At 44.5% G+C, this 17,215-nt stretch overlaps 1 protein-coding gene across 1 annotated transcript in view; it reads left to right on the top strand.

Annotated features, from left to right (window-relative positions):
- LOC128702739 (uncharacterized) overlaps positions 1 to 17,215 on the top strand; it is a 91,364-nt gene that overhangs the window by 24,722 nt on the left and 49,427 nt on the right. The window contains exons 4-7 of the mRNA XM_070101801.1: positions 1,499 to 1,601; positions 5,694 to 5,781; positions 9,598 to 9,751; positions 14,278 to 14,423. Of these exons, the coding sequence (XP_069957902.1) occupies positions 1,499 to 1,601; positions 5,694 to 5,781; positions 9,598 to 9,751; positions 14,278 to 14,423 (491 nt within the window). The remainder of the gene's footprint in view (positions 1 to 1,498; positions 1,602 to 5,693; positions 5,782 to 9,597; positions 9,752 to 14,277; positions 14,424 to 17,215) is intronic.

Raw genomic sequence — 17,215 nt, 5'->3', positions numbered from 1 at the left:
GAGTTAGTGTTCACAGCATCGTGGTGGAGGAGAAGGTAGTTGTTAGGCCGTGTTAGAATATTGCAACGTTATTGCAGTGGTGGAGGTAATGTTCACGTTGATCTGACATGTTTGACATGCATATTGTTATAATAATGATCACGTTATTTTTACATTATGATGTAATGTAGTTGTTAAATAAGTTAAAGTGTTTGTTAAACTTGCTGTGTAGTTGATGTAATGTTTATTATGGTATGGTTATTATGATGGTAAACATCTTGAAGTTAGTGTGTTAACAGAGGAAGGCTTACTTTTAGTAATGGAGGTTTTATTTTAGTAAGACAGATGTGAAGCTTCTGGGTATCTTCATTACCGAAATATTTCTGATGCAAGACGGGTTTTTCTTTCCGTCGAATAAAGAAAAGTAAAACAGAAACAGTAAAAGATCACTTCGTCTGTCTAGGTAGGAGGTGGTCAGTCCCTCATGCATAAGCATGCTGCCACGTTATATGCTAGAGTAGAAGCGAGATGAAGCAGCTGGAGGTGATGTCACAGGTGAGCGTGGCCCACTAGTGCAAGTAGGTCATACTGAATATCCGCTATTAAAGGAGTTGTATTAATGGTTTTCAAAACCGACAAGTTGAAGATTGAGACATTTATGCAACATATGGGAATCGTTATTAAATAAGCGTTTCCCATATGTTGCACAAGTGCCTCGATCTTCAGTAAAGAAGTTGCAAACGATATCCCCTGTACCAAGATACCATGGTGTTGCTGTGTCAGACATGTATCATACCGACAAGTCGATGGTTATTACATGTGCAGCTGACATAGATTTTGTCTAGTGGGACCGATCACCTCCTACCATGACTCGGACTGACTGTCTTCAGTATTATATTCGTCTGCATTGTCAAGAAGCCTGCTGTGCAGGCGAAATGTTTCAGCAGTAAAGATAACGAAGTATTACACACTTGTCGTATTTATCGACGCATCGGTAACGTTCGGTACTTAACTCCTGTCAAACAGTGTAAATACTGTCAATGTTTGCCGACATCTTAGTACTTCCGTGTGTTTCAGTTGTTTCAGTTTAATGTAGATGAATGTCTTAGAGAACCGACAAGTTGATAAATTAGACACATGTACAACACTTGCCACACAGTGGCTTCATCAGTCCATACAAAGGGGAATGGTGAAGAACAGGAGGAGTCTGAGGTAATCAGTCCCTCAGCCTTTCCTCATTGAAGATACCCAATTGTTGCACATGTGTCAGATTTATAATTTTTTTCAGCAGATACTCAGAATAGTCGCCAAATAAATATTCCAGCAAGCTAGGCATTTCACCCTATTTAAAGTGTGTAGATTCCTTGCGGACGTATCCCCTTAAGAAAAATCAACAATAAGTTTAACGTATTAAAACTTTTGTTTTTATCTGTTCATGATACTACTTATTTTAATTCTATTATTTTTCCTTTATTTGTTGCACTAATTGTGTGTTAATTCCAGCAAACTGTTGTTGCAGGCGTGGCGGAGGTGGCTCTCTCACCTCAGATGTTGCCAGACTTTACTCAGTATCTAGACAATAATAACATTACCTACAATAGTGTCTTGGATAACCTCGCCAGGTGAGTGTGACCAGGCCCAGGTGAGTGTGACCAGGCCCAGGTGAGTGTGACCAGGCCCAGGTGACCAGGCCCAGGTGAATGTGACTAGGCCAAGTGAATGTGACCAGGCCCAGGTGAGTGTGACCAGGCCCAGGTGAGTGTGACCAGGCCCAGGTGAGTGTGACCAGGCCCAGGTGAGTGTGACCAGGCCCAGGTGACCAGGCCCAGGTGACCAGGCCCAGGTGAATGTGACTAGGCCCAGGTGAATGTGACCAGGCCCAGGTGAGTGTGACCAGGCCCAGGTGAGTGTGACCAGGCCCAGGTGAATGTGACCAGGCCCAGGTGAGTGTGACCAGGCCCAGGTGTGTGTGACCAGGCCCAGGTGACCAGGCCCAGGTGAATGTGACTAGGCCCAGGTGAATGTGACCAGGCCCAGGTGAATGTGACCAGGCCCAGGTGAATGTGACCAGGCCCAGATGAGTGTGATCAGGCCCAGATGAGTGTGACCAGGCCCAGGTGAATGTGACCAGGCCCAGGTGAATGTGATCAGGCCCAGATGAGTGTGACCAGGCCCAGGTGAATGTGACCAGGCCCAGATGAGTGTGATCAGGCCCAGGTGAATGTGACCAGGCCCAGGTGTGTGTGACAAGGCCCAGGTGACCAGGCCCAGGTGAATGTGACTAGGCCCAGGTGAATGTGACCAGGCCCAGATGAGTGTGATCAGGCCCAGGTGAGTATGACCAGGCCCAGGTGTGTGTGACAAGGCCCAGGTGTGTATGACCAGGCCCAGGTGAATGTGACCAGGCCCAGGTGTGTGTGGTAAGGCCCAGGTGTGTATGACCAGGCCCAGGTGAATGTGACCAGGCTCAGGTGTGTGACCAGGCCCAGGTGAGTGTGACCAGGCCCAGGTGAATGTGACCAGGCCCAGGTGAATGTGACCAGGCCCAGATGAGTGTGATCAGGCCCAGGTGAATGTGACCAGGCCCAGGTGTGTGTGACAAGGCCCAGGTGACCAGGCCCAGGTGAATGTGACTAGGCCCAGGTGAATGTGACATGGCCCAGATGAGTGTGATCAGGCCCAGGTGAGTATGACCAGGCCCAGGTGTGTGTGACAAGGCCCAGGTGTGTATGACCAGGCCCAGGTGAATGTGACCAGGCCCAGGTGTGTGTGGTAAGGCCCAGGTGTGTATGACCAGGCCCAGGTGAATGTGACCAGGCTCAGGTGTGTGACCAGGCCCAGGTGAGTGTGACCAGGCCCAGGTGAATGTGACCAGGCCCAGGTGAATGTGACCAGGCCCAGATGAGTGTGATCAGGCCCAGGTGAGTGTGACCAGGCCCAGGTGAGTGTGACCAGGCTCAGGTGAGTATGACCAGGCCCAGGTGAGGTGAGGCTATTAATGCTAGGTGAGTGAGAGGATATTAGTGCTGGTGAGTGTGAGGATATTAGTTGAAGAATTGAGACACTTATGCAACACATGGGAATCTTTATTGAAGAAACGTTTCGCCACACAGTGGCTTCATCAGTCCAATACAAAGTAGAAATGGGTAAGGAGAGGAGAAGTTTGAGGTAATCAGTCCCTCAAACTGGAATCGAAGTGTTCAGTCCATCACTCTTGTAGGAAGTGCAGCATAGGGCCAGAGAGGTGGCTTATATACTGCAGTCAGATGAGGTGAAGCAGCAGGAGGCGGGATCACAGTGGGACCTGCCACTAGTGTAAGTAGGTCGTCGTCCAAAGGTTGGGCAAGCGTTGAAGTCTTTGTACCAAGATCCCATGATGTTGCAGTGTCTGACAGATGTGATGAATGGTTTTGAAAACCGACAAGTTGAAGAATTGAGACACTTATGCAACACATGGGAATCTTTATTAGTGTTAGATGAGTGTGAGGATATTAGTGCTGGTGAGTGTGAGGATATTAGTACTGGTGAGTGAGGATATTAGTACTGGTGAGTGTGAGGATATTAGTACTGGTGAGTGAGGACATTAGTGCTGGTGAGTGAGGATGTTAGTGCTGGTGAGTGAGGATGTTATTGTTAGGTGAGTGAGGATATTAGTGCTGGTGAGTGAGGATATTAGTGCTGGTGAGTATGAGGATTGTAATAAAGTTGGTAGAATTACCGACAATATGTAAAGTAAAAGGACACAAGTGCAACTAATGTGACATATATTGTGGCAACGTTTCGCTCTCCAGGACCGTAATGGCTTGATAAAGCTCCTGGAGAGCGAAACGTTGCCACAATATATGTCACATTAGTTGCACTTGTGTCCTTTTACTTTACAGTATGAGGATATTAGTACTGGTGAGTGAGGATATTTGTGCTGGTGAGTGTGAGTATATTAGTACTGGTGAGTGAGGATATTAGTGCTGGTGAGTGAGGATATTAGTACTGGTGAGTGAGGATGTTAGTGCTGGTGAGTGAGGATGTTATTGTTAGGTGAGTGAGGGTATTAGTGCTGGTGAGTGAGGATGTTAGTGCTGGTAAGTGAGGATGTTATTGTTAGGTGAGTGAGGATATTAGTATTGGTGAGTGAGGACGTTAGTGCTGGTGAGTGAGGATGTTAGTGCTGGTGAGTGAGGATGTTAGTGCTGGTGAGTGAGGATGTTAGTGCTGGTGAGTGAGGATGTTAGTGCTGGTGAGTGAGGATGTTAGTGCTAGTGAGTGAGGATGTTAGTGCTGGTGAGTGAGGATGTTAGTGCTGGTGAGTGAGGATGTTAGTGCTAGTGAGTGAGGATGTTAGTGCTGGTGAGTTAGGATGTTAGTGCTAGTGAGTGAGGGTATTAGTGCTGGTGAGTGAGGATGTTAGTGCTGGTAAGTGAGGATGTTATTGTTAGGTGAGTGAGGATATTAGTATTGGTGAGTGAGGACGTTAGTGCTGGTGAGTGAGGATGTTAGTGCTGGTGAGTGAGGATGTTAGTGCTGGTGAGTGAGGATGTTAGTGCTGGTGAGTGAGGATGTTAGTGCTGGTGAGTGAGGATGTTAGTGCTAGTGAGTGAGGATGTTAGTGCTGGTGAGTGAGGATGTTAGTGCTGGTGAGTGAGGATGTTAGTGCTGGTGAGTGAGGATGTTAGTGCTGGTGAGTGAGGATGTTAGTGCTGGTGAGTGAGGATGTTAGTGCTGGTGAGTGAGGATGTTAGTGCTGGTGAGTGAGGATGTTAGTGCTGGTGAGTGAGGATGTTAGTGCTGGTGAGTGAGGATGTTAGTGCTGGTGAGTTAGGATGTTAGTGCTAGTGAGTGAGGATGTTAGTGCTGGTGAGTGAGGATGTTAGTGCTGGTGAGTGAGGATGTTAGTGCTGGTGAGTGAGGATGTTAGTGCTGGTGAGTGAGGATGTTAGTGCTGGTGAGTGAGGATGTTAGTGCTGGTGAGTGAAGATGTTAGTGCTGGTGAGTGAGGATGTTAGTGCTGGTGAGTGAGGATGTTAGTGCTGGTGAGTGAGAATGTTAGTGCTGGTGAGTGAGGATGTTAGTGCTGGTGAGTGAAGATGTTAGTGCTGGTGAGTGAGGATGTTAGTGCTGGTGAGTGAGAATGTTAGTGCTGGTGAGTGAGAATGTTAGTGCTGGTGAGTGAGGATGTTAGTGCTGGTGAGTGAGGATGTTAGTGCTGGTGAGTGAGGATGTTAGTGCTGGTGAGTGAGGAAGTTAGTGCTGGTGAGTGAGAATGTTAGTGCTGGTGAGTGAGAATGTTAGTGCTGGTGAGTGAGGATGTTAGTGCTGGTGAGTGAGAATGTTAGTGCTGGTGAGTGAGGATGTTAGTGCTGGTGAGTGAGGATGTTAGTGCTGGTGTGGATTAATTCAAGTTCTTATAAAAATTTGTTTATTGACATTTAATTTACCTTATTTTTTATTATCTTTGATAATCATTTTGACTAAAATAATGAATCTTTACTCAAAATATTGAAATTTTTGCTGTAAGCAGAAAAGTAAGAAAAATCGTAAATTCTCACCAGTTTCAATTATAATTGTGATAATCTATATATATCCATATAAACTGAAGAAATTAAGTGATTATTGACATTATATGTAAGACAATAGAACACTGACATTATAAATATAGAACACTTACATTATAACTAGCACTAGGGATTACTGAGAGTAATTTATGTGTACCTCGTCAGAAAGCTTGTGTTAGAAGGACCTTCCCTGCGTGATGACTCTCTTATCCCGGGTACTGTAACGTACGACCGTTACATGAGTTATGAGGAGGTGAGTGGACCTTGTTCTCTCTCTCTCTCTCTCTCTCTCTCTCTCTCTCTCTCTCTCTCTCTCTCTCTCTTTCATCTTGTCCTTTCCTCCTCCTCTGTCATCTCATCTTTACCTCATCTCTACCTAATAATTTTTTCTTTCTGTTCCCACATCATCCTTTCCTTAGCGACTGTGACCAGAAACATCATGATGTTTGTCTGTCTATCTGTCTGTCTGTCTGTCTGTCTGTCTCTCTCTCTCTCTCTCTCTCTCTCTCTCTCTCTCTCTCTCTCTCTCTCTCTCTCTCTCTATCTCTCTCTCTCTCTCTCTCTCTCTCTCTCTCTTCCACCCCTATCATGTACATTCATTTTCATCTGAAATAAAAATTCAGGTCAGACTACCACTGTTATAGCAGCATCGTCAAGGCTCTGAGGGAGTCGGTTAGGTTACGTACAATTCATCTCTAAACAAGGCATTAATGGGTAGCTGCCTAGATTTAAGGATTTTTTTCAGGTTAATAAGAGGCTGGTGAAGGTACACTACAGTTGTCCCCACCCGAGTTGAATGAGACAGCTGTGAAACACTTGAGAATTGTTATTACGCAAACGTATCGCCAGCCAGTGGCTTCTTCAGTCCATTGCAGATTACCATTGTTGCACATGTGTTCCATTCTCCAACTTGCTAGTTTTCCAGACCATTTATAAGATATCGCTCCCTACATTACGTACGTCGAGACCCTAAAACTCTCCGTGGAAGATCTGTTATAGCAGTTACCAGACTGATTATATTAACACTGAAACCTGGTGACCTACTTACATTCAGTAGTTACCAGACTGATTATATTAACACTGAAACCTGGTGACCTACTTACATTCAGTAGTTACCAGACTGATTATATTAACACTGAAACCTGGTGACCTACTTACATTCAGTACATACATACCTTTACCTTCCTACGAGCTTCTTAACAGATATTAATTCTGTAATACTACTTTCCTACTGGTCTGAGACCGTGTTGAGGGAAGATAATTCCCAGAACCATTAACACACTGGTACCCGACCTTTTCACCACCAATGATCCCTTTTACTAAATTATTTTTCCCAGGGACTCCAAGTTTTTGGACGGTCTGTCTACCCAAGAAGCCGATTTTATTAACTAATAACAAGCTCGTTTTCCCAGTTTCATCTTTCATTTGAAAGACATACGTAACTGAGTATGCAGTTTAATAAATGGCAGCATTAAAAAACTGGAAACAGCTTTCAAATTTTGAGAGTTAGGTTAGGTTAGGTTAGGTATACACTGCAGCCTCTTGAAATTTTAAACTTAGCTCACGGACCCCCAGTACTACCTTTGTGGACCCCCAGGGGTCCACGGACCACAGGTTGGGAACCTCTGTACTGATAGCTTCCTCTGAGAGTACTGCACTCTTGACGTCCGTTCCAGATTACCATAGTAACCCTTGTATATATATGACTTTGTCTTGATTTTAGTTGCTCCAGTTTCCTACTAGTGAACGTTACCACATATACCAGACCTTACCTGGCTCCAGGTGTATTGTGTACTTATATAAGAGATGTGAGTGAGGCGTCTTGGTAACCAGATGACGGCACCCAGGATTACTATAACAACACATCCAGCAAACAGTGATCTAAGCTGCATTTACCGTACTTAACGTCTCCTAGCTAACTTTATCTAGTTTATTAACTAGAAGGTTCTCTATTAATAAGATCTCCCGGCGCACTCAACATCACACCAGACTGAAGGAAGCAGTGTACTCAATACTTATTTAAATTTGAAGAATTGAGACACTTATGCAACATATGGGAATCTTTACTGAAGAAACGTTTCGCCACACAGTGGCTTCATCAATCCAGTACAAAGCAGGAAGGTAAACGGAGAAGAGGAGTTTGAGGTAATCATTCCCTCAGCCTGGAATCGATGTGCTCAGTCCATCACTCTTGTAGGAAGTACAGCGTAGGGCCAGAGAGGTGGCTTATATACTGTAGTCAGGTGAGTCGAAGCAGGTGGAGGCGGGATCACAGTGGAACCATCCACTAGTCGAAGTAGGTTTCGTCGAAAGGTTGGACGAATGTTGAAGAATTCTTTGCATCAAGATCCGATGATGTTGCAGTGTCTGACAGATGTGATGAATGGCTTTGAAAACCGACAAGTTAAAGAACTGAGACACTTATGCAACATATGGGAATCTTATTTAAATTTATTCTAATTATCCATATTTAACTCACTGCAAGAAAAAACAACTTGCTCACGCTAGAGGAACCATAATGAGAATTTTTTTTATCTGTTTTGGCCTTGCTAGGCGTTCATCCTAAGGCACTGCCCATTGTCTCAACACAGGTACAACATTTACCTTCGAGATAAGGGTAGCCATTTAAAGGTCCCTTGTTTTAGATTATAATTATAATTATAAACTAAGCACTAATTATTATTATGATCATGGGGAGCGCTAAACCCGTAGAATTATACAGCGCCTATAGGGGGAGGATGGAAGGTATTTAGGCTCCATTTAGGAAATCGGAGCACAGATCTAATTCCCTAGATCAAGAGCCCCTCACCAGCGTCAAGTGACCTCCCTAGAGGGGACTAAGCACTAAACCATCCCTTGTTTTAGAGATTGTCGTAATTCTAATGTTCATTATTACTAATTACCTTAAACTAATTTATTAGTCTTAGCTAATATTAGCCTTTCATTAACAGTGTACACTTATTAAGGGTTAATAAGTGGTAATCAGCCTGACCTTCAACACTGTGGGATTACATAAGGTTCCTGTGTTTTAAGGAACACCCATTATTCACTCTCTTGGCAGGCTCCTTACACTAGGTTCCTGTGTTTAAGGAACACCCATTATTCACTCTCTTGGCAGGCTCCTAACTTAAGGAGACTGATTCCTCTTCTACGATAAAATCGACTTGTTTTTCCTCAGTAGGAGGGAGTGTGGTGTTTGACGTAGACAAACCTCATACATTGCCATCTAAATCCTACAACTTGTATGCCAGGTCATTCATTCCTTATATCAGAAGTTTATGTTATGGACTATGATTGATGGTGTTTCTAGTCAACAAGGCATTCACAACTGTATTGCTATTAAAACGTTTCGTCCACTTTTATGGAGAGCGTCACACATCATGGCTGCTCATGTTAGTAAAATGACCTCAGACTCACTACACTGATAATTTCTCGAAGCAGAAGGCATAAGGTAAGACTATTATATTGTTAAATCAATGTAGTACATGTATTTTGTTTGGTAATAATACGAGGCATTACTTTACTGATTACTTCAAGCAGGATATGTACTTAACTGTCTTTAATTACAATATTTATTACTGAAGGTGAAAGGAGAATTACTCATAGCATAGTTGAACTGACATAAATATACCACTACAGTTATTTTTGGCAAAATTGATGGATTCACAGAGGTGATTGAGAAGCATATGTACTGATCGATACCATGCCTAACCCTTCTAGGGTAGGGTAGGTGCCTGAGCCCGAGCCTTTAGCTCATAAGACTGTCATTCCCATTTGCCCCCTTGGGGCGGGGATGGCAGACCAGAGAGGCCTAGCTTGTGGTTAGGCCTGGGGACAGTTGGTCCCAAAGATGAGGAGGTACTTGTGCCTCCTCCCATGGGAGACTTAGGTCTCAGACACTCCCTAAAGAGGGAGCCAAAGCCGGGCCACCACTTGGAAAAAGCCCGGGCCGGGAGAATACAGGCGAATCTTTAATAATAAAGCATATGTACTGACGAATATTTTGTATCTGCCCTCACAACCCCTGCCATACCTGCTCTTTAAACTCTGTATATTTGTTCACCTGCAGATCATAGCCTACCTGCAGAGCCTGCCGGGGTCATACCCAGACCTGGTTAAACTGACGGAGGTGGGAAGGAGTGTGGAGGATCGTCCTCTCTATCTCCTCATCATCTCCTCCTCCACCTCGTCTTCCACAAAACCTGTCATATTTATCGACGGAGGTATGTGCCTAATGCCATGCGTATTTTCGATTTATTTTGCTCTAGTACTTTTTTTTTTTTTTTTTTTTTTTATCACACCGGCCGATTCACACCAAGGCAGGGTGGCCCGAAAAAGAAAAACTTTCACCATCATTCACTCCATCACTGTCTTGCCAGAAGGGTGCTTTACACTACAGTTTTTAAACTGCAACATTAACACCCCTCCTTCAGAGTGCAGGCACTGTACTTCCCATCTCCAGGACTCAAGTCCGGCCTGCCGGTTTCCCTGAACCCCTTCATAAATGTTACTTTGCTCACACTCCAACAGCACGTCAAGTATTAAAAACCATTTGTCTCCATTCACTCCTATCAAACACGCTCACGCATGTATACATGTATACATGTATGTATACATGTATGGTATACATAATTGACTTAAAACGCTCTTGTTTCTTGAATGGAAAAAAAAGTTGAAGATGGTTGTAATAATAATCATTAATTTTTAAAAGGGGTGTACCAATAAGCCAGCCGAAGGCCTCAATCAGATGACCTAGAGCTCCAGTGGCGGGCCATCATATGAGTAAGACCCGCGTCAGGAAACACTTGTCCTGTTTCCTGACAAACCTGACAAACTTGACCTTGAATGGAAATTGATTATTACATCTTATTAAGCAGGTGCTGTGTGTCCCTTACGTGTGACCCTAGTAAGTTGGGTTAGAATTTTGTCCTTGTGATACACAATGTTTCCAACACTTTAGCTCACAACCAACAAACTGGTTATGAAGACTAGATGACGTTTGGGTCAGATTCAGATCATTATTAAGCCGAAGGAGGACCGAAACATCGGCCAGTTTTACCTCTAAATTGTTTATTGATAAATTGTTTATTTGTAAATTGTTTCATCGACTTGCTTGTAACTTATTCACCACCAGATTTGTGTTGTCAGCATTATTATTATTATTATTATTATTATTATTATTATTATTATTATTATTATTATTATTATTATTGGAGGTAAAACGTATACAATATCGACACGATGAAAAGAATAAACACAGATGAAGTATAATGTGATCCTTTATACTGCATTTCTATTATTGTTATTGATAGGGAGAGCTAAACATGTAAGGGCCATAAAGCGCCTGGGGGATTGGGAAGCAAATAGGTTCGATCCCAAGAGAAGGAGGTCAGGTTTAATTCCTTGGATCAAGAGCCTTTCACCTCTATCAAGGTACACATTATCCCATATGTCTTACAGCTCGGTGAAGGTGACCTCGGTGAAGGTGACCTCGGTGAAGGTGACCTCGGTGATGGTGACCTCGGTGATGGTGACCTCGGTGAAGGTGACCTCGGTGAAGGTGACCAGTAGATCAGTGGTAGAGTGTTGGGGATATAATCAAAGCAACCCTGACACCTGCTGCCCCTGTTCACGTGACACTTGCTGCCCCTGTTCACGTGACACTTGCTGCCCCTGTTCACCTGACACCTGCTGCCCCTGTTCACGTGACACTTGCTGCCCCTGTTCACGTGACACTTGCTGCCCCTGTTCACTTGACACTTGCTGCCCCTGTTCACGTGACACTTGCTGCCCCTGTTCACCTGACACCTGCTGCCCCTGTTCACGTGACACTTGCTGCCCCTGTTCACTTGACACCTGCTGCCCCTGTTCACGTGACACCTGCTGCCCCTGTTCACGTGACACTTGCTGCCCCAGTTCACCTGACACATGCTGCCCCTGTTCACGTGACACCTGCTGCCCCTGTTCACTTGACACTTGCTGCCCCTGTTCACGTGACACTTGCTGCCCCTGTTCACCTGACACCTGCTGCCCCTGTTCACGTGACACTTGCTGCCCCTGTTCACTTGACACCTGCTGCCCCTGTTCACGTGACACCTGCTGCCCCTGTTCACGTGACACTTGCTGCCCCTGTTCACCTGACACCTGCTGCCCCTGTTCACGTGACACTTGCTGCCCCTGTTCACTTGACACTTGCTGCCCCTGTTCACGTGACACTTGCTGCCCCTGTTCACCTGACACCTGCTGCCCCTGTTCACTTGACACCTGCTGCCCCTGTTCACCTGACACTTGCTGCCCCTGTTCACCTGACACCTGCTGCCCCTGTTCACCTGACACCTGCTGCCCCTGTTCACCTGACACTTGCTGCTCCTGTTCACGTGACACTTGCTGCCCCTGTTCACCTGACACTTGCTGCCCCTGTTCACCTGACACTTGCTGCCCCTGTTCACGTGACACTTGCTGCCCCTGTTCACCTGACACCTGCTGCCCCTGTTCACGTGACACTTGCTGCCCCTGTTCACCTGACACTTGCTGCCCCTGTTCACCTGACACTTTCTGCCCCTGTTCACCTGACACCTGCTGCCCCTGTTCACGTGAAACTTGCTGCCCCTGTTCACCTGACACTTGCTGCCCCTGTTCACCTGACACCTGCTGCCCCTGTTCACGTGAAACTTGCTGCCCCCGTTCACCTGACACCTGCTGCCCCTGTTCACCTGACACTTGCTGCCCCTGTTCACCTGACACTTGCTGCCCCTGTTCACCTGACACTTGCTGCCCCTGTTCACCTGCTGCCCCTGTTCACCTGACATTTGCTGCCCCTGTTCACCTGACACCTGCTGCCCCTGTTCACCTGACACTTGCTGCCCCTGTTCACCTGACACCTGCTGCCCCTGTTCACCTGCTGCCCCTGTTCACCTGACACTTGCTGCCCCTGTTCACCTGACACTTGCTGCCCCTGTTCACCTGACACCTGCTGCCCCTGTTCACCTGCTGCCCCTGTTCACCTGACACTTGCTGCCCCTGTTCACCTGACACTTGCTGCCCATGTTCACCTGACACTTGCTGCCCCTGTTCACCTGACACTTGCTGCCCCTGTTCACCTGCTGCCCCTGTTCACCTGACATTTGCTGCCCCTGTTCACCTGACACCTGCTGCCCCTGTTCACCTGACACCTGCTGCCCCTGTTCACCTGACACCTGCTGCCCCTGTTCACCTGACACCTGCTGCCCCTGTTCACCTGACACCTGCTGCCCCTGTTCACCTGACACCTGCTGCCCCTGTTCACCTAGCGACCACTAGATACCTAGGAATGTTGTGGATTGAATCTGGGAGAAGAAAACTCAAACAGCTGTGTCTCACTGCTTCTCCTCAGTTGTTATTACTCCAAAGTCTTTTTCTGCCAAGTTCTTTCTGCCTGGCAATTGCCAATTATCTTAGCACACTACTCTGAGGTGTATTACTTTCAGCGTATATATGTTGAAAGTGTATTTTAAGCCCTAATTTATAGATTAAAGTATTATTGTCTGATGGTGAACAGGTTACCTTGCAGCCTTGATAGCCCCCCTAGTGTAGACAATAGGCTTCAAACCCCGTTCAGCATCCTACCAGCTACCGTGTGGGAGTCCATGATGAGTTTACCTGGAGTTTACCTGGAGAGAGTTCCGGGGGTCAACGCCCCCGCGGCCCGGTCTGTGACCAGGCCTCCTGGTGGATCAGAGCCTGATCAACCAGGCTGTTGCTGCTGGCTGCACGCAAACCAACGTACGAGCCACAGCCCGGCTGATCAGGAACTGACTTTAGGTGCTTGTCCAGTGCCAGCTTGAAGACTGCCAGGGGTCTGTTGGTAATCCCCCTTATGTGTGCTGGGAGGCAGTTGAACAGTCTCGGGACACTTGTGCAGGTATCTTTATTGTAGGTATCTTTATTGTAGGTATCTTTATTGTAGGTATCTTTATTGTAGGTATCTTTATTGTAGGTATCTTTATTATAGGTATCTTTATTGTAGGTATCTTTATTATAGGTATCTTTATTGTAGGTATCTTTATTGTAGGTATCTTTATTATAGGTATCTTTATTGTAGGTATCTTTATTGTAGGTATCTTTATTATAGGTATCTTTATTGTAGGTATCTTTATTTTAGGCATCTTTATTGTAGGTATCTTTATTGTAGGTATCTTTATTGTAGGTATCTTTATTGCTGAAACGTTTCACCTGCACACAGTCGAAATCAGGTGATAATACTGGGGACAGTAAAGTGGAGAAGCAATTTTGAGGTGATCAGTCCCCCAGCCTTGATAGAAAGTGAAGGTTATTAGTTACAATAGTGTCACAATACAAGCCAGTGTTTCTTAATTGTGACTTAGTGGGCGGTCAATTCCTTAAGCCAAGCTACTAACCAACTTCAATCTTGACTGTGTAAAGCGGGTCATCTGTATGATTAAGACCCGTGACCAGAAGACATTTGTCTCCTGACGAATAAAACAATATCAAACACTGAGAGACTGATCACCTTAAAATTAACTCTCCACATCTGCATTTTATAGTGTTAGTGACTTGTATTGTGACTCAAAAAAGTCTGTTGTGTAAGTGTTTCACAAGCTTCTTAATTAACTTGTTCGTAATACATTTTATAACAGAATTCTAACAACGACTATTATCAGGGAACACTGTTCTATTTCCACACGAAAGACTAATCACCACCACCCCGTGTGTCAGCCTCAAGTGATGTGAAAACCTTCCTGTGCTTCAGGTATCCACGCTCGTGAGTGGATCAGTCCAGCGTCGGCACTGAACGTAGTGGGTCACCTGCTGGAGACACCGTCGCTCACCAGCAGTGTTGAGTGGAGGATCATGCCTCTTTCCAACCCCGACGGATACGTCTACTCCTGGACCAACGTAATTATTATTACTATAATTTCAAATGTTTCAAAATTATTTTATATTTTATATATACATGTGGACCCCCGCATAACGATTACCTCCGAATGCGACCAATTATGTAAGTGTATTTATGTAAGTGCGTTTGTACGTGTATGTTTGGGGGTCTGAAATGGACTAATCTACTTCACAATATTTCTTATGGGAACAAATTCGGTCAGTACTGGCATCTGAACATACTTCTGGAGTGAAAAAATATCGTTAACCGGGGGTCCACTGTACTCTGATAGTTAACATAATATCTTTATTTACTACATGTACAAGGTATACAGACCATAGTTGACATCAATCATATACTACTATATAGAAAGCCACTTGTTATGCTGAGCATTTCGTGAAAATTAGATCAGTCCCAGGATGCGACCCACACCAGTCCACTAACACCCAGGTACCCATTTTACTGGTAGGTGAACATAGACAACCAGTGTAAAGAAACACGTCAGATGTTTCGACCCCTTCGCTGGGAATCGAACCCGAACTCTCACCGTGTGAAGCGAGCTTATTATTATTATAATCAAAAAGAAGCGCTAAGCCACAAGGGCTAGTGTGAAGCGAGAGCTTTTGTCACCAGGCCACAGAGCATTCTTATGTGTACCTGTACCTAAGTAAACTTACACACTGTGCTGGCGTGTACCTAAGTAAACTTACTGTGCTGGCGTGTACCTAAGTTAACTTACACACTGTGCTGGCGTGTACCTAAGTTAACTTACACACTGTGCTGGCGTGTACCTAAGTTAACTTACACACTGTGCTGGCGTGTACCTAAGTTAACTTACACACTGTGCTGGCGTTCAGGTACACATTAAAATCACTAAGAGTGTCTTATTAGTCTTGAAGATGCCATATTAATAATGATGATAATAACACGCACTAAAAATCACTCTGAGGCACATTAAAAGTCGTATAAAACGTTAATATAGACATTTTGCTTAATCCACCTATGATATTTTTTTCAAAATTATATAATAAACACGCTACGTAACATATAAACATGATAAATACACCCACAGTAGAATAAATTAATATAAATATGAGATGTTTTTTCCAGTCGGAGTGTCGAAAAGAATAACGTTTTCTCTAGTTCAACACCAAAAAAATATGTACACAATAGTATTACTGGGGTAACTATAGAAAATTATTCCTTTCGTATGCCTTCACTCAGAGCGTTATTCCTTCTAAAATTGGTGTGTTACATGAGAATGGGAGTGTTGCTCTTTATTTATTCTACTATACCAACATGGAGACAACTTGCACACAATAATATAAACTTACAAATACGGAAATGAATGTGTATCAACCCACCAGCAGCGTTCATCTGTTCGTTTATATTGCCGCTCTGTCCTCTCTCATGTATTCGTTTTTTCCTCATTTACTCGCCTCTCACCCTACATTAAGACTATAAAAATTTTAAGGTAAGTAATGAGCGTACTGCATATGCATTTTTTCGCTCTAGGGCGCTTTAAATGCGGGAGTATGTTACGTGTGGGTGGGGTGGCCTAGCTGGCTACCATACCTCCTACACCCGACATCTTACAATAAACTACTCACTTCTCACCCCACATTAAGACTACAAATATTTTGAGGTAAGTAATGAGTGTACTGTGTGTATTTTATTTTTTTTATTGTTTTTAATGCCTAGTTCTATTGTTACGTAATGTGTGTTAGTGTAAACTTATTATCTGACGTTTATAAATGGAAACAAATGGCGTCCGCTTTCCGGCGATGTCCGCTTTTCAGCAGTAGCCTGGAAACTAACCAGCCATATAAGTGGGGCCCTACTGTATATATCAATCGAAGCACCACGGAAAAACAAGTGAATCCTGCTGACTGCGATCTTTCTCTGTTTATACCGCATGTTTCCCTGTAGTGGGAGCGAATCCCCTGATATACATCATTATGATACATGTGTAATCTTGGAGATTTGTATCATCCAAGTATTTATCAGCTTATTGGTATTTTATACCATTAACAAAATGATACATATCTACCATCATGACAGATTAGTGAATGAACTGAAACTTCTCCCAGGAATGTACCATTGCTGCATCACCATACATTATTAATCGAAGGATAGGATACATATCTGCCACGTTTCGGGGCAGATACTTCCACACGTGCTGTACAGGAAAGAGGACAGTGTCTCCCGACACAGGTCTTAGTCAAGTGTTACTTAAAAATTCACTACAGTTGTGAGGGTGATGGACTGGTGGCGAGGGCGATGGACTGGTGGCAAGGGCGATGGACTATGACTACAACAACAAACCCATCTCTGACATTGATACTCAACTTGATCTCATCCAGGACACCATTACACAAGCAGCCAACATCGCAATACCAAAGAAAACTCACACCACTCGTTATTCCTTCAAACCGTCACTCAGAACAAGAAGACTAATTATCTGCTACCACAACCGCTTCCTTTACAACACACATAGATTTAATCAAGTCCGATTAGATCTCACTTACCTTAGAAACGATATTTTACGCAGCCTAGACCAAGACCACAACAATCACTGGTCACAACTCATACAACAAGCAGACAAGCAGCGTATTAAAAACACTAAAGCCTTCTGGAACTTTATCAAAAAAATCAGAGGCACAACTCCCACCAACAAATTCAAACACATCACCCACAACAACACACACATCTCAGACCCGCAGGCTGCTGCCAATATCTTCAAACACATCTGGGAGAACATCTTCCACGCTCACCCACCTCACCCTAACGTTATTCAACACATTCAGAACAT

Source organism: Cherax quadricarinatus, chromosome 79 (assembly GCF_038502225.1).
Source record: "Cherax quadricarinatus isolate ZL_2023a chromosome 79, ASM3850222v1, whole genome shotgun sequence".
NCBI classification, from domain to species: domain Eukaryota; kingdom Metazoa; phylum Arthropoda; class Malacostraca; order Decapoda; family Parastacidae; genus Cherax; species Cherax quadricarinatus.
Note: the sequence above shows the minus strand (reverse complement) of the source record. Positions and strands in the feature narration are given on the sequence as shown.